We start from the raw sequence: 13,987 nt of genomic DNA on the forward strand, positions 1-13,987 counted from the left end.
GGGGTAGACCCCTCTCAAACATACATCTGAATTACACGTTTAAGTAGAGTCTGATGATATTCACAGCCAGTATTAACCACCAGAAATGTTCATATGGTTAGACGTCATCTTGTTTTGGTTCACTGCAATCATGTTATCTCCAATGTCAGTTGGTGCTCTGGAAATGGGAGCTAGCCTGTGTGACACTATCTGTAATAAACCTACAGCTAAAGATGTGATATGCCTCTGATTAACTGTCTGCCAGAACAGATATCATGCCAATACTGAGCATTCCTGGAAGCTTTAATGTCCTTGATACCTGGTTGTAGTTGTGAACAGCTCCTCCAATCTGCCCGCCGCGGCCAGTGACTGACTCCCCGAGAGCCATCCCTTGGTTACTATGGTAACCTGCTGCTGCATAGGCATCCTGGTTGTTGAGCTGCAAAGCACTCTGGGATAGAAGTCCTTGCCCTGATGGAGAAGAGACAAAGAAAATGTCAAATGGAGTCGGAGAAATGTGAAGGTGGAGGTTATGTCACTGTCTGAACCAAACTTCCAGAAGTTGAACACACCTGAAGACTCATTTTCACTCAAACTGCCTTAATGTAACTGTTTTAGTCGACTCTGTCTCTTTAAGAGTTCATCTTTGAGGGATTCATTGTGTTCATGGCCTTGGAAGGGTTCTTTCACACTTTCTCTTACACTATGCACGTTTTTCAAGAAAATAATGAATGGGACTTAAATATTTCTTCTTCTTTCTCTAAAATCTCTTGATTTGAAGGGTAGAAAAAGAGAAAACTGAAAGCTTAAACAGGGTAAAACAGAAATCCTTGTCCCCTTTGTGAGACAGCCCTTTGCTTTTATCCACATTGTTATTCTAGCACTCTTTCTCTCATGCTTCCTGACCCTTAAAGCTCCCTCTGTTTCTGACCTCCATTTCAAATGCACTCTACCCATGTCATCCTCCCTCTCTCTCTCTTTTACCTGCATCACTTCCTCACCTTTCTCTCTCCATACCATTCATCAGGAGGAACAGAGTGTCATCCACATCTTTCACAAGCACAAGCTCATTCATGATGACATGAAATTGTAATTTCTCTGTGGTAAAGCCAAGGCCCAAAGGTGAGCTCCTTTCACACATGAAATCCTCACACTTCTGAGACATTCAGGTCCTGACAACTTCCAGACTTCCCTGTCACACATTTTCCACATGGGGAGAGTCTATTTTGTACGAGTTCTGACCAGTGGAAACACATCTGAGGCAGCTTATTTCTAAATTAATATCACAAACAGAAAACACAGCTTGATGTGAATTCCATCAGTCGACTGGTGCATGCTGAATACTGAAGATTAAATAATACAAATAAGCTCATACTTTCCTCACAAGCTGAGCAGACCTGAAGGAGCACTGAGCTATCGTCTAGACACTTAATGAAGCTGTAGTTGCAGTCAGATGAAACAAACAAGTCATTAGCATTGCCTTTTCAACTACACAGGCAAAATAGAACCAGGAATCCAGGATACAGTGCCTATAAGAAGTATTCAACCCCATCAATCACTTTAACAATATAATATGGCTTTCTGACAAAGTGAAAACACAGCCCTTTTCAAGCCCATCCACAAATGCTTTATCGGATTGAGGTCTGGGCTTTGACTCGGCCACTCCACAACATTCACCTTGTTGTCTATAGACAATTTCTGTGCAGCTTTCTCTATATGCTTCAGCTCATTGTCTTGCTGAAAATTAATCTTCTCCCAAGCCAGAGTTCTCTTGCAGACTGAAAAAACTGTCACATTCTCATTTTACCCTCTACTTTTAAAATCCTTCCGGGGCTGGTTGCCAAGAAGCATCCCTACAGCATGATGCTGCCACCACCATGCTTCACAGTGGCGATAGTGTGTTTGTGATGATGTGTCCGCCAGAAAGTTGATGGATTTGGCAGAACTCTGGGTGGATGTTCAGTGCTTTTGATTTTTTTGTTATCCATCCCCTGACTTAAATGTTACAACAGCCTTTTCTCTGAGTTGCTTGGAGTGTTTTTTGTCTTCATGGTGTAATGGTAGCCAGGAATACTGATAAGCCAGTGACTGGACCTTACAGACGCAGGTGTCTTTGTACTACAATCACTTGAGACACATTCACTGCAGTCAGGTGATTTCCATTTCACTAAATTGTGAGATTATTAGCACCAATTGACCTCTTTTCAACATTCAAGGGGGTTCATTTTTTAGGCACTTTATTATATCCCTTATTTACCCAATTGTTCTTTTTTAATGTGTGGTATTTAGATGTAGATGCACCATGCTGCTCCCTGAATCATTACTGATGACTTAGCTGAGCTGAAGACTCAATACATCATCTTTACTTTGTGATCTGTCCACTAAATATCAGATTGACTTGTACACCATCTGACTTGTACACTTTATAATCACAACTCGTTCTCTTCCACTGTGTCTCTGTCTGAAATCCACCAAAGATAAGACCAGTCAGTCAGACTTCAGTTGGACAATCCTTCAGTCTGTTAGTCAGCACTAACTACCACTTAATGAATCAGTAACATCAAATTAACTTTTCAGATGTCTCTGAATCAGTTAATGTAATGGGATGAGATTTATTTACTCTGAGTACATTATCTCGGATTGCCATGAAATGTTTAAGTCTCACTTTATGTGAACAAAACTGTGAAATCATTTATAGATGATGCAGAAAGTGATTAACCGTAGCTTCAGTGTAGACGATGACTTCATACACCAACATCCTGCCAAAGCTTGATGTGATAAAATGCTTCGTCTCTAATTTTACACGCTGCCTTTGGCTTTTCCCTGTCTTGTGATTTGCACACGGATCATTTCATCTGGAGTGTAAACACGCAAACGTGCAGAGACTGTGACACATTACAAAAACAGACTGAAACACAGTGGTCAAGGATTTCAGGAATGTTTGCAGACCTTCTCATGGCTCTTGTAAAGTTTAAAGTAGGGGTAAATTAACCATATGAGCAGGCGGGAAGGAGATGATGGATATAAATCTGTCATCTCTCTTATGAAAACTTGATTTAGCCAGGAAAGACTAGAAGCCACATTGACTGACAAGGTCCAGCACTTTTACTGCATTTTACACAAGTATTACTTTGCTAGAGTCTACAGCCTGTTGTTGGCAAACTGCACGGAGTACGGTTCTGTTACTCGGCTGTTGCAATGATATCTATGCCCATGCATTTGTATGCAATCCAACTTAGGTTCGAAGGCTTAATACACTTTTTGTCATAAAGTTGCTAAACACTAGATGATAATGCCACCAATTAACAATGCAGCCTAACATTACATTACGATCTGCTCTGAATAATATCTGCAGGAATATTCGCTCAATCATCACATTTTTCCTCACTGTCCATCTTCTTGCTTGCTCTCTTTTTAAGCTTTACTTGTCTTCTGTCTCATCGCCTGAAACTGAGACGGGCTAACTGGCTTCATTTGAGCAGAAGTTGAGTGTGAACTTGTGCTGTAAAACCATGCAAACTTCACGTAAAAGAACCAAGGTCTTGGCCAAAGTTGCATAGCGTTGACAGCAGGTAAACTGGGGCGCTCTGTGAAAATGGGGTAGATGTCATTCTTCTGGTTAAGTTCTTGTACTGTTATTTCGACTTTAAAACTATTATTCAAAGTAAAGATGACAGCAAAAGGATGCCTTGCCAATAAATTAAATCACATGACTGGAAACAATAACTTTTAATCTATTGATTACAGAAATAATTGGGAACTACAAACACTTTATTGGCTTGTATGCTGATGATACTTTTTTGGAACAACCTTACACAGAACATTTACAGCAGTGTTACTCAACCCTGCTAAACCGAAGAGCCAAATTGCTGAAAAATACCTTTGCAAGAGCCACAATCGAAGTGGTGAAAAGAGGCAAAATGGGCTTAAGTGGTAATAAGACTGAGTTAAAATGGCAAAAATGGCCAGAAAACAGCAAAGAAGTGGCAAAAAATGGGTGAAAAGGTGCATTGAATGACAAGAACTTGGTGGAAAGTTACAAAATGGGCAAAAATTAAAGAAAAGAAATGAGTTATAGGTGGCAAAAATTGTCAAAAAGCCGTAAAAACATGGCAAAAATGAATAAAAAATGAGTTAAAAATGAGCAAAAAGCAAGAATGAGTGGCAAAAATCTAAAAAGTTACAAAAAAAAGAAAAAAAATTGCAAATAGCAAAATGCAAGGGGAAAACAAATGTAACTTGGAATGGATCATTTCTGAGGTAAAGTTTCCCTTTCTTAATATTTGGGGGTAAAATATTTCATATGAAGACATGAAAGAGCCACAAATCATCACAAAAGAGCCACATGTGGTTCAAGAACCACACGTTGAGTATGACTGACTTACAGAATAACCAATCCTTTGTGACTTTCAGGCTACCAAGTGAATAATACTAAGTCTGGACAGGCTTAAAGAGAAAGCCCATCTCTATTGCGTATATTCCAAATGGGATAAGGGGTATAGAAAATGGATGGAACTTGTGCAAATGAGACAAAAAAAATTAAGTTTTTTCACACACAGTCCTGAAAATTTCAGGACAGCCTGCCCCTGAAATCTCCCGGAGTTGCTTATTTGCATTTCTCCTGAGAGGTACTATTTCCAGTCAGGTTTTTGTTTGTTTGTTTGTTTGTTTTTTTAGTTTGTATCCCCATTAGCTTAAGCGTCAGCTGTAAGCTATCCTTCCTGGGGTCCACAATTTACATTGTGACAATACTATTTATACTATCAGAAATTACAGTACACAAACATAAGACAATACATCACATTACACCAACAGAACAGACATTTTGACAATTACAACTCACTCAAACAATTTAAATATAGATAGTATCTTCTCAGGGATTTTTTAAAACTATGTCAGGTGGGAGAAGAAGTCTCAGAAGAAAAGTAAGTATATTTGGGTAGCGCAGTCATGTATCGTTTTTTTGGGTGGGAAACAAACTGACTGATTCAACACTGACTGATTCAACTTGCGCTGAATCGCCTCTGATGACATTGTTTCCTTTAATTATTTTTTGGGAATTTGTTTCTTAAGACTTAGCAAAGCAATCTCTAGTCATAAAAGAGCCACGTGAGGCTTAAGAGCTGCAGATTGAGTACCACTGACTTGAAGCATGATTTCCCCCAGTCTCATAATGTTTTAGTGGATATAAAGTGAACCCCAGCCATTTTTAAAGCTGCCACATCTGTTTGCTTTTCTGGCAAACAACCCACTGCACTGGAAAATAGCTCCAGTGCATTATATCAGCTCCAAATAGACCTATAAAATCCTAGCGCTCAGTATTTGCGCTCTCTGAGGAGCTGTTGAGCCATCTTCCATCAACAGCCGCCGTCCCTTTAATCTCCACTGATGTCCCCTTTTTTTAATACAGCAGTCGAAGAAACAAACTAAGAACAGAACTGGAAGAAGAAGAAACAAGACTTGTTGTGATTTTTTTAAAAACAGAGGCTGAAGAGGAGAGTGCCAGCGGACAACATCAACAGTGCGGGACAGATAAAATCAGCAGCTGACGGCAAATGGAGTCACTCTGGATGAGAGCGATGGAAAATAAAGCTGGAACTAAAGTGAAAAGTCACTTAAAAGCAGAGTGAATGGCTCCTGTAGGCGATGGAGCTGGTGATTGTGAATTATTTAAAATTTGATATTAAGCTAAGGGTGCTGGGTGAGTTTACTAGGTCAAGGCCTGCATGTCTAGAATTAGTGGATGCAAACATGCAGCCACACAAAACCACATGCAATGCAAGGATTTGCTCTGCAGGCCTACTACAGATGACTTCACATACACACAATAAGCCAGAGGATATTTCTGCAGTTTTTATTTGCCACTTTAGGTGTGTTTCATATGGGTAGTGGAGCCTTTAGAGGAGTCAGGGGGCCTCATAAATACATTATCAGTCAGATGGCAAACACTGAAGGCTCCACTGAATCCATCTGAGGTGAGAGATCGTGCGTGTATGGGCGGGGGTGTATTAGCGTATTAGAAAGGAGTAATGGGGTGCCAAAAGAAGGCCTCTGTCTGTGCATTTTAATGTCTTTTCAGCGTTAACACACATCCACATCTGGCTCAGTCCTGCATGAACACACATCACGTCTGCATATACCTGCACGCATGTAATGTATTCCTGAAACGTCTGACCCTGATACACCTGCAACGGCTCAGAAACCTCTTTCTCTGTCACGCACACTCACAGAAAGTTGAGTGGCTCTTCTTCTGCATCATGGCCAGTGTTCTCTATTGACACGCTTTAATATTTCATCATGTTTCTATTTGCAGTTATCCATTTGAGGCGTGCACAGTTTGGTGACACACAAACAAGCATGATAGCAAACACACACATTGAAAATAGGGACATGTGGAATTAGATGAACAGTTAGTCAGCAACCTCACTAGTCAGCAATGGAATTACTTGATCAGAGGTGTCCCAACTATGGTTAGGGGGTTAAATGGGGCCTGCTGTCCATTTTTAATTGGCCAACAGCAACGTCTACAATTAAAATGATATACAGCCGACACTTTCAGGACAGTCTGGCTGCAAATCTCATACAGCCCCCCTTGCAGACCACTACTGTGAGACGCTGCCTCTGTCAGAACAGAAATACATACTAAAACTTCCACAATAAAATCTAATTAAACTTTTTGTTAGGGTAATGGTTAAAGTAAGGGTTAGGATACCAAAAATCACAAGTAAATAATCTGACCTGCAAAACCTGATTACAAAAGTTTTTAACAAAGCCAAGTAAACAGCTTACAGGAAAAAGCTTGTCCACAACTGAAAAACATTCGAACGTAGCTAAGGCTATAGCTTACAAAAGTAATACAGATAACACTACTACATTAGCTATGCATTAGCTAATTCTATGTTTACTAGCATAGCTTAGCCAACAAATTTGTGCTAGCTGTATTACCTACATTGCAAATGTAGCTGTTATCTTAACCTACATTTTCTGAAGCTCCTGTAGCTTTTGTAAAGCTAATACAGTTACAATAGCTTTGGCACTGTAACCTCATATTCTTAAAGCTAAAGCTAATGCAGCTATACCAGCTATGTTGCCTACATAGTTGATGTAACAATATTAACTTTAGTTATGCTTGCTAAAACTCACATTGCCAACGCTTAAGATAACTTAGCTATATATGCTTATGTATCAACAATAGCAAGTTAGCTTGTATAGCTATGTTAGCTTTAGCTTGAGCTAAGAAATCTACACTAGTTGTGCTACCTAAGTTGATAATGTAACTATGTTAGCTTTAGTTACATTTACCTCACATTGCTTAAGCTAAAGTTGATGTAGCTTTGCAAGCTACATCACAGGTGTAGCCCATGCAACAATATTAATTTGAGCTATGTTTGCTAAAGCTCACTTTGCCAAAGCTAAAGCTACCATAGCTACATTGGCTATACATAAACTACGCAGCTAGCATAGCTATATTAGCTTTAGCTAGCACTGGAAAAAGCTATGCTAGCTACATTACACAAGTAGCTCATATAACTAGGTCAGCTTAGCTATTTTTACTAAAACTCAGATTGCCAAAGCTTAAGCTAACTTAGCTACATTGGCTTAAGTATTAACAAAAACTAGTTAAGTAGCACTGTTACATTAGCATAAGCTTAAGCAAACAAATCTAAACTAGCTCAACACCTGCAGTAAAAATGTAACAATGCTAGCATTGGCTAGGTTTGCTAAAGCTCAAGTGGCAAATTTAACTGTGATAGCTTTAGCTACATCTGCTAAACCTCACATTGCTAAAGCTTGAGCACCTATGCTAGCTACATTACCTACATAGCCAATGTAACTTCATTAACTTCAGCTATGATTCAAAGAAGTGTGCTGTGGTGTTACATGAGGTCATATAAGCAGCTATAAACACCACATCTCTGTTGCTTCTGCTAAACTAAGTTGAACCAATAAAAAACCTGCTATTTCTGACAAGTTCTTCACACTAAATGTCTAGAGTTGTCATTTTGTTTAAATGCTGTTATTGTAAATGCCCACAACAAGTAGTGCGATGTCAGCAGCAGCTTGAAACACCTCAGCAGAGAAATGAAACTTAAAACTACAGTAACAAATGGACTTAGTTTTTTCATCAGAGGCTTGATTTAAGGGGGAGAAAGGGGAGTTTGTAGAACCTAGGTATGCACTTAAATGCCTTATCCTGTTTATTGTTTAATACACTGGTTTATATGGTTATCCCAAAGAACAAAAGATTGCCCGGCTCTACTTTTCATCACCCACTTTTCATTGTTAGTTATTCAAATATGAACAATTTGAACGTGTTCTATTTCAGCCTAAGCTTAACACTGAGTTCCTCCTGTATTTCCACTGCTGTAGCTTGAGTTGTCTCTTACATTTTCTCTTTCAGGAAGTGTAAAGACAGTAATCTGTTATCATGCTTGCATAATGTCATTTTCAAGCTTCTATGCATTTGACTGTGTGTGAAGTAATATCCACATAATTTGTGCCAAATTAATATTTGAACCAACTTCTCCTTTATTTTTTTTTATCTTAATGTCACAAACACAAAGTGAGCGTCAGCTGGTGGTGGTTTCAACACCAAACACTTTTTGTAATTTCTTCAACAATGACTCATTGATTTTAAACAAAGGTAGAGAAAACAATGCTTTCTGTTTCTACACATAGACTGCTAATTTATTCCAATTTCAATAAAAGCATTTACAGACAGATCCTATCAGCTCTGCAGGCTTTCCAAAGTAAAACGAAAAAAATAAAAAAAATAAAAATCATCGTTGAGATTCATAAACTTGTCAGTTAATGATGGCTGCAAACAAAAAGCTGTGCTGAGGCTGAAAATATGGGACAGCATCTGATAAGAGTGAGTTTTGGGGAAATAATTTGCCCATTTTGATTTTGATGCCAGCAACACATTTCAATAAAGCTGGGACAGGGCTAAGTAATGTGATGTAATTCATGTTCTATTGTGAAAAAATGTGCAGACTTGTAAGACTTGTTGCAGCTTTGATTGGACAATCAATGCTTGGGGGAGGGACTTGGTGAAATGGCACTTGTGGTTTCTATTCATTCATTTTGTTCTCAGTCTTTCCTCTCTTTGGTCTCTCTCCCTGACACATTTTCTATTTGTTTTTCTTTTTTTTTGGATTAGTCAGGTGGTCGGTTACATAACTCTTATTTAAACATCAAAAACATCCAACAAAATTACCATTCCTAGTTCAGCATGAATGTGTGTTCATGTGAGTTTTCGCATTTGTGCATGAACAGCCAACAGTATGCATGCAAGCCTGTACACTCTTCTGCTTTTCTCCATGACTGATGATGATTTATGCCTCATGTGGTGTAAGATATTCACATTTGTATATGCATGTGTGTGTGTGTGTGCCTGCTCTCTCTGCGCTGTGAACAGCAGGCCAGCTGACACCTCAGTGAGGATGGATTAGCATATCAAACTACTGGCACGACTCTGCATGTCTCCTGACAGCTACCTCTCTCCCATGGGGTCGACTGTACAAAAGACGTGGGTATCATCGCTGGGACTGTATGAAAAAGATGAGAGGAGCAGAGAGGCACGAGGAGGTGTTTAGGATCTCACTGAGAGCTCTTCTAAACAACGGCTTTGAACTCTGAATTAATACAAACATCAGCTCCTGTTCAGCCCTCTATCACCATCTCTCCTAGTCTGCTGACTCTTTCTGTTTTGTTTTAAAGATGCACTAAATTCACCACAAAATAAAGAGTACAGCACTTTTAACGACAAGACTACAAGGCTCCCCAGCCATTACAGTCACACTGGATCACAGCGTTCACAGGTAGGGATATGAAATAGGTCTGCAGAGTGTGGCTGATGTTACCAGCCTTTGATCCTCTTTGAAGGTAAACATCCACATGCTGAATGTAGTTACATGAGCTACATGAACTTGAGCTGACACAGCCGATACACAACCTAATGTTCCGGTTCTTGATCAAAACATTGCCAAACTACACTGCTCCTGCAACATGCTATGGATGCTATCTACTCAATGTGCTGGTTTGATTACGCATCATAAACGAGGATAATATTGAGCTCAACGAGTTTCTGCTTAAGACTTTTTATGTCTCTAAACCTCAACATTCTTGTCCATTTGTGCAGATAGCCTAGTGGTTTAAAGGGATATGTCAGGATTTTTGAAGTTGGGTCATATGAGGTACTTGGCTATAGTAGTGGCATTAGCCTCCAGTGATTTCTGTGATTATTCTGAGTTACCTAGTGGTGTAGGTGTGGAAAATGCGAACCCATGCTCGGGATCTGTCCTGCTAAAAACTTTCAAATGAAGTTTCTCTACTCTCTCTTTCAGCCCGTTGACTCTCCATTTGACATCTTCATCACTCAAGTCAAAATCGCTCATATTATCTTTGTTTTAGCTTGGTGTGGTGATACTATTCCTGTGGAAGCATGCAGACCCACACAGCTGATCAGAGGATCAGTTCGCCGCGGAAGGAGACAAAATGCCGAAAGCTGCATCGTAAATTAGTGCCTGACACAGAAGGGGTTTTTCTGGGAGAAATGAAGTGCTTTGTACATTTTCGACACAGTGTACAGGCAAACCAACATTTTTTTTTTGGCCCATTTTTAAGTAAAACTTGTCAAACTACTCAGATAAAATGTTCCAATCTACAGCCATTATGCTGCGGATCTCTCTGAGCTCATAACCACAGGATCAACTTCAACAGAAATCACTGGATGCTAATGCCACTTAACCTTGCAAAGCAGATGGATACGCCCATTTCCTTGTTTCTCACTGGTAAATCCATCTTGCCAAGCTCCCATCTGAACCGTTTGGGCCCTGTTAGAAAGTGACAGGACCAATCAGCCGCTAGGGGCAGTACTTTCAGGCGCAGCAGAGTCGAGCCGTAAACAAGCAGCAGCAAGAGCTGGTGCAGTTATGGAGGAAGAGATTAGCGTGGATGCTGCTAAAGTGCCAACTTTTATCAGAACTTGACAACATTTCTTCGTTAAAAGAAGAACAAAGAACAGCAGTGAGTTGTTTACTTTTCAAAAATGACAAAAGTCGAGTACTTACATGTCTATAGTCACTATGGTTCGCGTTATTCCACAGTAGCTGCACATGCGCAGATTAATAGCGGCTACATCACATGTATTGTTCCTCTGACTGGCCCGTAGAGATGTGACAGACAGAATGTTCATCCTATCATAATTCGAGTTTAACATAAGATTGATATTCAGGCAGGTTTTTTACTCCAACTATGCTTAAATTTTAAATTGATGAAAATATCAGGAAATAACTTTTCAAAATCCACTGTCTCCCCAAAACACCTTGTGGGCCAGATGACATCTGCACACTGGCTGGGATGTATGACCCACCTGACATAAAACATTAATGTTTCACCATCAAACATAATGCATGGTCTACCTGTGGTAGAGGATAAAAGATCATCCCTAGTAATCAATCAAATAACACAGACACACACAATCTATATAAAAATAATAACAAAAATTATGAAAATAGTTGTAAAATATAAAACGGCTTGAACTGGCTCGTTCACGAATGACCCGTCACTCCTGGTATTACAGCCTGGTAGACAAGCTTGCCTTTCTCTAATTTGTCTTTGTGTAAGTTGTTTAAACAAATAAAATAAATGCTGTGAGCTTTTCCTTACAAACATGCACTGGGTAACTTCACTCATGGTGCAAATGTGTCTCACGCCAAAAATAACAACAATCCACCAGAAACATGAGCAAAAGAACCCCAACAGGATCACTGTACACCAGGCAACCTCCAAACACATAAATACAAATAAATACAAACATCTAAAATACATCTAAACACTCAAGGGCATGATGGGTAACAAACTGTTTGATCAACACTGTTAAATGACTCCAACACTGAAGACCATTTGACCCAGTATGGAGTTAAAATGACACGTTGGGAGTTAAAATAACCTCTGTTTAACCCTAAGATTTTAACAGTCCAGTTTTTACTGTGTGTAACAGCTGATTTAGGATGTGATCTGGAATCATTCTCTCCCTTTATGTGCTACTGTGTCAATAGAGGTGAAAAAAATACAATAGTATTGTACTCAAGTAAAAGTACACTTACTCGGGTTAAAACGTACTAAAGTAGAAGTAAAAGTCCTCAAAAAGTAAAAGTACCGGACAAATCTACTCAAAGACAGTAATCTGAGTAGATGTAATTAGTAACTTTTCCACCCCTGAGTTCATGTCTGCTTAACAGTTAGTCCTATTCATTGGCTTAGTGAGAGACTAATAACACAGCCGACTCTAGAGAATTATCCTCTCTTAACTCTCTTAAGAAGTCTTTGGGGAATAAAACCAGTGGAGAAAATAAAAAAAAGGACCAACATTTATTAGATGTAGAGAAATTATGGCTGGAAATAAATGCTAATCTCCCTCCACGTCTGCTGAATGAACCCCAGAGTTGTATTTATGGCTCTGATCTGCCCCCTTTAAGAAATACATAAGTTTCATAATCAAAGAAAAGCTTAGCTTCTTGTTCAGACTTGGGCAAACTTATAAAATCGTTTCCATTTTGCCTCATATTGTTCGTCTTCATTGTTTTTAATGTCAGTCAAGATCTTTTATTTGCATATGAGAGACAGTTTGAATTGCTTCTGTTTGAAATGTGCTGTATAAATAAATCTGTCTTGTCTCAATGTGTGGTGGCTTAAACTTCTATTGCACAGGAAAAGGAGATTTATTTCAAGACTTTCAGTATGTTCAGACTAAACTGATTTTACTGTGGTAAAAAGGGGTTGTTTAACTACCTCAAATGAAGTCCTATGAATAGAAAGTCCAAGGATCTCAAATAACACAACTTTTAAACTAATCTTGTACTGGAAATTATCTTATTTTGTCAAGGGGCACTTTTGGAAAATGTGATTAATCGAATTTTCATCTTTTGCTAATCAGAACAAGTACTTTCTCTGATTAGTACAGATCTCCCAGGCTTGATTTGATTTGAAAAGAACCTTATTGTCTTATTTATCTAATTATTCAAGCACTGACCGCTCTTATCCATTACATTTTGCTCCAGAGATAATGCTGCAGTAGGTCTGATGTGGAAAGCACTTTGTTACCTAAATCTGATTCAACAGGTTAATCCGACGAAACTTTGCAGAGAAACCTCTCACCCTTCTTATTGTTAAGCCTCTCCCTCTGTCACAACAATGCTTCTAATCCTAAATTTGTCCTTACTGTCTCCTGTAGTTGTGTCCTGTGAGTCCAAGATGCCAGATTCCTGGAGCGAGCGGATGCAGGAGTCGACCAGCTCCAGGCCGGTCGTCAGCTCCTCTTCTATGTCCTTCTGTCCATCTGTAGGTGCACAAAACAGCAGAATGCAAGGGTTAAAAGAATGCAAATCCTCTTCAGCAAAATAAGGATTCATCTGAGGAGATGGTAAACACATACACGGGTTCAGCATTCCTCAACCACTTTACCTCGGAGTGTGGGTCTGACTTTGAGAAATCTGATTCGATACGATTTAAGTCAGACTAACATGCATGCATGGATTTTAAAAGCCTTGTTCCAGTCAGACTAATGCAAGAATTCTGTTTTCTAACTTAAACTTAATTTCTAAAAAGTTGGGGCACTGTGTAAAATGTAAATTAAAACAGAATACAATGATTTGCATATCCTATTGACCCATGTTTTATTCACAATAAATCATAAACAACATATCAGATGTTGAAACAGAGAGATTTTATCATTTCATGAAAAATATTAGCTCATTTGAATTTGATGGCAGCAACACATCACAAAAGCATAGGGGCCAACGAAAGGCTGAAAAAGTAGGTGGTACTCATGAAAAACAGCTGGAAGAGCATTTTGCATTTTGCAACTAATTCGACTTAGTGGCAACAGGTCAGTCACATGTCTGGATATAAAAGGAGCATTTTAGAGAGGCAGGGTCTCTCAGAAGTAAAGTATGGGGTATGGGGTTGCATTAGTGACTATTGCGTGGGCAGCTTGCACATCTGG

The 13,987-nt window shown here is 39.2% G+C and overlaps 1 protein-coding gene across 10 annotated transcripts in view; it reads right to left on the reverse strand.

Annotated features, from left to right (window-relative positions):
- ctnnd2b (catenin (cadherin-associated protein), delta 2b) overlaps positions 1 to 13,987 on the reverse strand; it is a 273,868-nt gene that overhangs the window by 100,460 nt on the left and 159,421 nt on the right. For all 10 annotated transcript variants that reach the window (XM_041803815.1, XM_041803814.1, XM_041803823.1 and 7 more), the window contains 2 exons: positions 13,205 to 13,321; positions 299 to 450 (listed from right to left, as the gene is read on the reverse strand). In XM_041803815.1, the coding sequence (XP_041659749.1) occupies positions 299 to 450; positions 13,205 to 13,321 (269 nt within the window). The remainder of the gene's footprint in view (positions 1 to 298; positions 451 to 13,204; positions 13,322 to 13,987) is intronic.

Source organism: Cheilinus undulatus, linkage group 13 (assembly GCF_018320785.1).
Source record: "Cheilinus undulatus linkage group 13, ASM1832078v1, whole genome shotgun sequence".
NCBI lineage: Eukaryota > Metazoa > Chordata > Actinopteri > Labriformes > Labridae > Cheilinus > Cheilinus undulatus.